At 39.4% G+C, this 9,614-nt stretch overlaps 1 protein-coding gene across 3 annotated transcripts in view; it reads right to left on the bottom strand.

Moving 5' to 3' along the window:
* Positions 1-5,796: 5,796 nt before the first annotated feature.
* The window catches only part of tln2a (talin 2a), an 86,093-nt gene continuing 82,275 nt past the window's right edge, over positions 5,797-9,614 (bottom strand). For 2 of the 3 annotated variants that reach the window (XM_034869737.1, XM_034869745.1), the window contains 7 exons: positions 9,465-9,570; positions 9,209-9,214; positions 8,667-8,791; positions 6,870-7,058; positions 6,600-6,782; positions 6,358-6,483; positions 5,797-6,163 (listed from right to left, as the gene is read on the bottom strand). In XM_034869737.1, coding sequence (XP_034725628.1) covers positions 6,035-6,163; positions 6,358-6,483; positions 6,600-6,782; positions 6,870-7,058; positions 8,667-8,791; positions 9,209-9,214; positions 9,465-9,570 — 864 coding nt within the window. In that variant the 3' untranslated portion in view covers positions 5,797-6,034. The remainder of the gene's footprint in view (positions 6,164-6,357; positions 6,484-6,599; positions 6,783-6,869; positions 7,059-8,666; positions 8,792-9,208; positions 9,215-9,464; positions 9,571-9,614) is intronic. The other variant, XM_034869753.1, reaches the window with a different exon arrangement.

Below are 9,614 nucleotides of genomic sequence, written 5' to 3'. Positions count from 1 at the left end.
AAAAAATAATATCAGTTAATTGTTGAAATTAAGATGTGTAGGTGCTGTAGACACATGCACTAGTGTTATGTAATACTTGATGAACAGCACTGTCGTCTTGTTCATGAGAAACAACAACCCACGCTGAAGGTATTTTGTCATTCTCTAAGCAGCTTTTACACTCTAGCATCCTTTCTTTATTTCCTTGTCTCCACTTTTCTGCTTGTGTTTTGTTGAGTGCATATCTTTGGGATCTTACTGCTTGGAAAGCACTTGTTTCCTTACTAAGCCTGTCTTTTACAAAAGGGGCATTAGCTTTCTTTTTTCCAATTCGATCATTTACCATCATGGTTTCTTTGTGAAAGGCTCACAATGCCCATACAATGGAGGGATAACATTCAAAATGGGTGTGCGAGACAGACAAAAAAAAGGTATCCAGGATGTTGTTACTGATTCTTTTCTTAAGTTTTAAGCAATCAGACATAGAACTGGACAAATCTTGACCCACTAATAAATGCTACATGGTTAGAAAAGCTGATCAAGATCTTGTGGAAGATTCAACCAAATTGCTCTTAAGTGCTTGTTGCCACATTTTAACTTTTAAGATTATTTTCTGTAAAGTCTATTTTTTACATAAAACTGGAGTCTAGCCTGAAGTCCTTCCTGTGTAGTTTTTTTAAGGCAGTCAGCTGTCACTGTGCTGTACTCCCGTCACGTGTTTTGTGGACTGTTAAGTAGCCGGCATGTCAGTCATATTCCAAGATCAGAGAGGCTCATGGCACAATCCATGTCACCCTAGCCCCCCGGATAGATGAACGTCACCACATTGTACCTGTCCAACAATTAATGATTTACTCAGATTAAGGTTTAGGATTTTGACATAGGGGAGGTGCCCGTAAATAATTTGAACAAACTTGGTCCTATTCTCTATAGGGCAGAGAGTCTACATAGATCGCTGTAGTACAGTACAGTATGCCGAAAATGGGACTGTTATATTCTCCTCCAAGGGCCATTATTATACATGGACAACATGCAGTTTTGCCTTCAACAAAAAACAAATGTTCATCTTCACAGCTTCTTTGGAGCATTTTATCACATTGTTTTATTCACACTAATGCCAGGGAATTTGTCTGTCTACAATCTAAAGTCTGTTTAAAACTACTCCCTTTTTCCAGACTTGAGTAAATGGCTAAATTAGCTAAACCAGTCTTACACCACGTTTCTTCTTGTTGTTGCATATCCTGGCCATTACTTGTTGTATATTTCTACATGAAAAACATCTGGCTTTTAATTGGTCTGCTCACCGGGAAAAAGTTTCACTATGAGTCAAAGGTATGTTGAGGGGTGCCTTCATTGAAACAACCATCAGCATTCGCAGAATTCCTATCATGCAAGAAAGTATGTGATCCTGTAACAAGGATGTCACAGCCTTTTAAAATGCCACATATAAAGGATGTAGACCTTTGAGATTTTCATTAGGTGACCCTTGTCTGTTGATAGTTGGGCATGCATTACTGATTTATTGTTGTGAAGAACTCATAACTCTAAAAACAGTCTTTGTTTCTGTGGTGTGAATGGGCATATTGTGATCCCTTCTTTGAGTGAGTGACTACATTTCTCTATTTTATCTTTCATATTTCAAGGAATTTAACAGTTTTCAGACCAATTAGTGACAGCACAGTTGAGTCAATCCTTGACGCTGCAGTGTCAGACAACAAATGAAGGCCAGAGCTGTTTGAATGGTAGATGTGTCCCGGACAAAAATGGGAGTACTGTGATGATTTCATTGTCTAGACTGGAATTTCTCACTTCCTCCTCAATAATTTAAAATATCGAGGAGGAAGGAACAATGTTGGTGTTCCATCCTATCCTTCCGAGTCAAACTTTATCTCTTGCTGTGATTCAAATTCATCAAGCTCATCATAACGGTTAAGATGTGCAATGCTCATATATGAGGTCATGTGAAAATACCAGTGTGATGAGTGTGTCATAGGTGTGTCATTTTCCTTCAGTGGAGTAACACAGTCAACAACTTGATGTGACAGCCATTTTGTTGAAATGAAAATGTGAAAAATAAAGCAGCGACTGCGGGTCACAGTGGAAAGAAGGTACTGGTTTTGCCTGTGGCGTCTTCAAGTCAGGGCAAGCAATTCAATTCAACGGTCTTTAGTGAATGAAGCCTAGAACCCTGCAATGTCAAGCAGCAGTCATCAGTAACCGTACCCGCTTTCAGACTTTTATTCGAATTAGATTTAGGGCACAAAAATAATGGATGAGCTGTCTTCTATCAGCTGCTTGTTCCTGTTCTTTTAGCAGGGGTTTTGCTCTCTCCTCCTCAGCCCGGTCAGTGTAACAGGGCCTCTTGTTAAAAATCCGATCCAGTAGTAACTGGAAACGAAAAGTCCGAAATTTCTGAGAAGTGTCTGAGATTTTGATTTTTGTTATAAGAAAAAGCGTAAGCAGTAACCAAACTAACCTTGAGAGAAAGTTGTAGAAAAATAAATAGATATAAAACCAGTGTTAGGAGCAGCTGTGCCACAGTAATTGACATTTTAGTGTCAGACAAATTTAGCATGGCTCACTTCTTAGCATGGACTCATAATAGCTTCAGGTTTAGTGCTGACTAAGAAATAACACCTGCCCCAACACTAAACTGACACTTAAAGAGACCTTGTTCTCTTGCCAGCACTCACGACTGTTATCCTAGTGAGACTAGAGAACTTGTTCTGGTTCTGCATCCTGTCAGTACTGTTGCTGAGAGTGATGTAACCCACGCACATGGAAAGTCAGAAGTTTCATATTTTATTTAATCAGCAAGCTGTTAACATTTCACTTTCCCAACATAAAGAATAAAGAATTCTGATGGAGAACTGAGATCTTCTAGGTCTCGGTATTGAATCTCATTAAATTTTAAATACAAACCAAAGTGTGATGTGGCATAAAAGGACTAAAAACTGTTAAGCGCCAAACTTTGGTATTGAATGTTTGGTCATACTTTTGGTTCAGTTTATGTTTATAATTAAATTGTTTTCTTATTCTAGACTATATTATTGAGGCAAATGCTTTTATTTGAAAAATGAAATAATTTCAAATTTACAGGTTGGATGCAATATTGGTTTAGTTATTGAGCTGACAAAAAATATGTCCCAGTTAAAATGTATGTTCATGAGATCAAAAGGGAAGATGACCTCAAACTGGAAGTTTCCGAAGAAGAGGGTACCAGAAGATAATTGGCAAACACCTATTACACTTGGTAGAAACCTATAATGCAGGTCTTAAATTTGAAAACAAATGTGTGTTCATAAACCAGAAAAGTGATATAAGGTCAGCCGACATGTAATAATACTCAGTGTAAAATGCGCACACATTACTGTCTTGCTGCACAAAATAAATAACCAAAAAAGGAAACTTGACATGCAAAGTTACATTGAAATGCTTTATTTTCAGAGAATACAAAAAAATAATTTTATTGAGGCCGGATAAATATCTTTTATATTGTATGTTATCACATTTTTATTGTAGTAACTACATCATGTGAAGTCTGTTAAGGGAGAAAAACGTACAGAACATTTCAATTACTTCACATCATTGAAATGCGTAACTACATCTTGATGGTGACAGATATATCGAAATTGTCTTATCACACTTAGAGGCTTAAAGCACAAGAAAAAGCCAATTGATAAAATTTCAGTAACTTCATAACATACAATTAAGCAGTTGGCAGACCAAAAGCTGTCATAGTTTAGAAGCACTGTGGTACATGCCCATGAAATACAGTACAAAAATGTGTTTTTATATATATATATTTGTATGTGTGTGTTTGTGTGTGTGTGTGTATGTATATGTGTGTGTCTGTGTGTATGTTGATGGTACATTTTAAACAGCAACACATTTTTCTGAATGGCAAACAGTTTCTCTGTCATACCCAAAAGGCCTTAAATGTGGCAGAGAGAGTAAAAGAGAGAGAGAGGGGATACAGTTGATTCAGCGCTTTGAGGAACAGTTTGTTAAGAAGTGGGACAACAAATGTTAGAAAACCCCACGGACCTGAACCCACATTCCCAAACAATTGCCTGTCTAGTACCTTCTACTGACCAATGAGGTGAAGCTGTCACTCAAGCAGACAAGACACTGTATGGGCTACGGACTAAGGCACTAATAATAATAATACTACAGACTTGACTAATGAGTCCTTCCCTCCCACACTCACACATAATACAATGCCAGAAAAAACCCTCTGAATTCAGATCCAACTGTAAAAACAAAAAAAATATTGAAATGTGACCGTGTGTCATGAGACATTTGCTATGGTATACCGTGTTGTACGTGGAGGTCAGAAACATCCTTAAAAGTTTAACTTTGTTGCTGTATAAACAAAAGATGCATCTGAAGCACAAAGCCATGCATTATCACAGCAGGACCTAATCTGACAATATACTGTAGTTTTATATTGAAACACGGCCCCTAAAGTCAGATATGGGAACCAAACACTACAATCAAACTCGGTAAACAAAAGGTTCTACTACTGCAGCAAGTAGTATATTTGGTACAGTCAGACAGAGCGCTCTTAAACTCAGGGACTGGTGGACAAAAAAAAAAGAAGAGATTAACTGCAGTGATTAGTGCTGCAGTCACTCCATTTTCCTTCAGATTAAAATTTTGCTGCTTTCTGAATTTACAGAATTGGAGGTGAATTGACTCTAATAAGTATTTTCTTTTTGATTATTGCTGGAAAAATGATTAAAATCACTTACAGCTGGAGAGAAAATCGCCAAGGAAAGGGCCAAAGTAAATCTGCAGGGGGTGGTAACCATTAGACAAAGCACAGAAGCGGTACTGTGCGGCATTCAATTGAGATGTCTGAGGTATTTACAGTTATTCTAAATGTGCATGCTGTTTTAGCTAATCAAGCCGCCTGGTTACTCTAACCACATATTCTATACTTGAAAGTAAAATAAGCACTCCATTATAAAATATGAACTCCATTATTATTACTATGTTTGCATGGTGTAAGGGAAACCAATACTGCCCCCTAACGCACCATTTATGTTATTGCATAATGATCAAATTCTGTTTATACTGTAGGTGTAAAGAAGGATTACAAAAGATTAAAGGGTTGGAGAACATATCTGACCACACGCTCTACTAGTGGTGGTAAATAAGTGGGACCAATTCTGACCCCTCTCTGCTAAAAAATACTTGGGAGTAGTGTATATTCCTTCTATGGAAATATGTTGTCTTGTGTAGAAAAGCATTCACATGGTAACGTAATGTAAAACATTCTTCTTGAGTCTGAGCGGCTGCACACCATGACGCCTATATTCAAGAGCTTAGACAAACATGTAGAGTTTGTTACGTCTTAAAAAGACATTTTGCGTGTGGCGACAATCAACATCCACATGAAAGAAATGACTAGAAAGAAAGCAACGTTGCATGTTACCTTCCTTTGGGTTAATGACAACTGAATTCAAGTAAAGACACACCACATGATTTAAACAGATATTAAGGTGCCTAATTAGAGCATGAAGGCCAACATTCATACAATATCAGAGTACCGAGATAAAATATTTTTGCTGTCCGGGTGACGCTGCAGTTAAATGGCTATATCACATAAACGGCAATACAATCAATTCTTCATCTTAGTTTATGAACAAGAGCTGCAATTTGTAAAAAAAAAGAACAAAAAAGAGAGACTGAAGCTAATGGGCAAACATGAGAGCATGATAGCTGTGCAGTTTGTCCCGAGCATGTCACATTCTGGTTAAGATTGGATCGGTCGAAGAAATTATTCCATATACGAGGACAAAAAAGCAGTTCTTCAGTTGAATCACCACAATCTTTATGATAGTTTTTTGGGGAAAGTAGTCCGTTCCATACAGTAGTATTTCAAACTTGCAAATAGATGACTTTAAAATATTTCCGTGTGAATTGGATTCACTGCAGACTTGGGCATTCCTGTTTTGTTAGATCAGTCGCAACACATCTGAAGTTGCTGCTGGCCACATACCTGTCCAAGTGTGCCAGTAAAAAAGGGACACAAACACAGATGTCCTATTTAGTTGTTGTCCTCTCGTAGTTCGCTGGGCAGGAACTTGTACTGCTGCTGCCTGATCTGAGCCAGTTTCTTCCTGGCTTCTTCCAGCTCTCTCTCCTTTCTCAGCATCTCCTCCTGGGCTGCAATGATCTAGACAGATAGAAAATATGTTCCTCAGCTGTGGTATTAAAAAAAATAATCAACAGGGGCTGAATGTACGAGCTGTAGTAGATGGTAAAGATAATACTGTTAAAACACCAGCAGTAACAAAAAAGAGTGGGAAAGATTTCCTGTTTAAGTAACAAGAGTTTGTTATGTCATTTGATGCTACTTGACCTTCTTACCTGTGCTATTCCACCCACAAACTTGGTCTTGACCACTACGTTGTCTTCATCTGCTTTGTCAAACGCTGCCTTCTGAGCGGCCCGCACCAAATTGTCTGACGCCTTCTTCACTGCATTCCCGGCAATCTATTTAAAAAAAGAGATCAGTTGCAAACAGCTAATAGTAGCATAAAGAAGAATAGACAGCAATCAAGAGCACTAAACCTGCTCCATAGTATGAGAATTAATTGTCTGTCAGGTACCTGTAGTCTCCTCATTGCCTCGGAATCCTGGTCAGCCTTCACCTTACAGGCTACCAGCAGCTGGGCGGTGGAGGCTGCCACCTGTTTGGCTGAAGAGATGAGCTTCTCCTCGCTTGCATGGCCTTGCACCGAGGCGTTGGCTGCCTCACACAGGTTGCTGGTCGCTGCCGCCACCATACGTGCCTGGAAGAGAAAGGGAGAGAAAGAAAATGTTGGCAAAATTGTGTCTCAGATTACTAAGTGTGAAATGGCCCTTGACTAGACACTCACAGCTGAGATGAGCCCTTGGGACCACTGTCCATCGTCCACGGCGTTGGCAGGGATGAGGCCCACTTTGCCCTGAGCCACCAGCTCTCTCTGGGCAGCAGACGCTGATTTGACCAAAGCGCTGGTGGCTGCAGCGATGGACTTGGCAGCCTCTAGGATCTGCTCTTCGAAGTTCAGTGTCTCATCAGCTTGCTGAGGGGTGAGGAAAACAATCAGTCAGACAGGATCCTTCATGCAATTGTTAGTTTGTTACTTTTAGTACCACTCAATTTCAAAGTGGTAATGTCACATCAAATCATTGCTCCTAAATGTGACTCTGGTTAACTCAAGCTAGTGCCACTAGAAATATGTGCTATAAACCTTTTTTTTTTTTTTTTGTTATGTAGTTTAAGTTATGTATGATTAATGATTTACCCATCAATACTGCACAACAACAAGGCCCTGTCAGTATTACACTTCCAATCACAATTATGTCTGCCTTTTCTCACACCCACCCACCCACACACACACACACACACACACACACACACACACACACACCCACACCCACACCCACACCCACACCCACACACACAGTCTGTAGACAGAGCGGGACACTGTAGGAATATGTTTGATATATAGTTGGGACTGAATAACAACCTAATATATCAAACATATCAGACAGAGCCCTGCATAGAAGGCCTCCGGTGGTGGGGGCAGGAAGGGAAGGAGGGGAGGGGTCAACTGGGAGCCAGAGAACACATACGGGGACAGGTTTAGCTAGAACCAGCACGGATGGATGGATGAATGGCAGAAGAGAGGGAAACATGGCAGAAGGATATATGGCTAAAGAAAATATGTGGTTTCAGTGAGTTTTCAAAAACTCAATGGAGGGAAGCATCAGCTACAGAGAGAGAAAGACAACAATTGGATGGCTAATAATGAGTGAAGGGTGAGTGTCTGAGTGTTATTGGGAGTTCAAATTAAAAAATTCAGGTAGAAGAAAACGTAATGGGAATATACAGGGAGGAGATGGCACAAGACACACAGTACCCTGTCTGTGAATATTAAAAGAACAAAATGGGTCATTTTGTTACTGTGAAATCACAACAACTCCCAACATTAACACTAAAACTTGAATATAAACCACCAAAAAAAGAGACATGTTTACAGACAGGCAGAGAACATTGATAAAGTGTTAAAAAATGCTTAAAAAAGGGTCACAGAAGGCTTGTATCACGTGGACACGCCGGCAATTTTTTGTGCTTACTTAGAATTCCTCTCGGGGGCGGCAGAAACTACACACTATCGCTTTAAGCAAAGGATCTGAATATTTCTTACACCACTGGAAACTACTAAACAGTATGGAAAGAGGTTAGAATTAGCCCAATGCATAAATAATATCGCACCTATTAAATATGTAATAAAACTTTAAAAGGAGGCCATCTTGCAAAATCAATATCATAAGGTATATACACTATACATACAGTACACATATACACACACACACACACACAAATATATGCAGTACATATATATACATACACACACACAAATATATGCAGTACATATATATACATACACACACACACACACACACACACACACACACACACACACACACACACACACACACACACACACACAGTACATACAATCAAATGCATTTATTAACCATTGTAATGAACACTTATTTAACTTGCTGTGATATAGCTTTCTTTTGTAGTTAGATAAGCCTCTAACACAGTTTTGGCCGTATTACCTTCACCTCTCCATACATTGACAAAGTTCCATTGTGTTATGAGTCAAGTGGTCACCCACCTTGGGCTTGGCTCGGGGTTTGAGCTGCTCCAGCTTCTTTGCTGCCGCTTCAATGGATGCTGCTGCTCCGAGCAGCTCCGTCTCTGCAATCACTGTTGGATCCTCGGGGTCAACCCACTCTGAACCTGAGGCACGCACGCACGCACACACGGAAGTAAGATATTGATTTCTATTTGAACATAGGATTTAAAACAGTAGAAGGAAAATGTATTTAAAAAAAATATATATATATAAAAATTACAAAAGCAGTGTGTTAAAAGATCATGCCCCACAACAATAACACTGATCACACAGAAGAAGAAAAAAGTGTCACATCACTGCATCTCATGCATAGCTGATGTAGGTCACAAACTGCCAATGCAATGAAGATGGAGTAATTTATATTTTAAATGAGATTGCACGTGAAATGAAGCACGACGGATGGAGCTGACTGAGAGCAGCTGGATTTCAAAATGAGTCAATGTTAGCGCTGAGGAAAGAAGGTGTCAAACAGCTCACAACTGGTGAAATAAGTCACAGTACAGGAACCAATGCTAACTTACCTCCATCTGTAGCGAGAGAAAGAGGACAGGGATATTACTTTACATTATATTGTTTAAAGGAATGTTTTGCTGTTATTTGGGAAATTCTCTTATAGATTCAGCAGTCTCCTACATGGGGATAGTAAACAATGCCAGATTTGATTGAAAACTTCATTAGTAAAAATAAATAAAAGTTATTGATAGATTATTTGAGTTTAACACATTTAACACTGTGGAGTCAGCGTGAGAAGTATGTGCAGTGTTTATGAGCCCTTACCTTTCATGGCCTCAGCGGTCTGGATGAGTTCTGTGACAGCTCCTGCCACACGTTTGGAGCGAGCTGCCAGATGTTGCTTCTGATCTGCAGTGGGCTTTTGCAGGACCTACACACACACACACACACACACACACACACACACACACACAC

The sequence above is a fragment of the Etheostoma cragini genome, chromosome 1 (assembly GCF_013103735.1).
Source record: "Etheostoma cragini isolate CJK2018 chromosome 1, CSU_Ecrag_1.0, whole genome shotgun sequence".
NCBI lineage: Eukaryota > Metazoa > Chordata > Actinopteri > Perciformes > Percidae > Etheostoma > Etheostoma cragini.
Note: the sequence above shows the minus strand (reverse complement) of the source record. Positions and strands in the feature narration are given on the sequence as shown.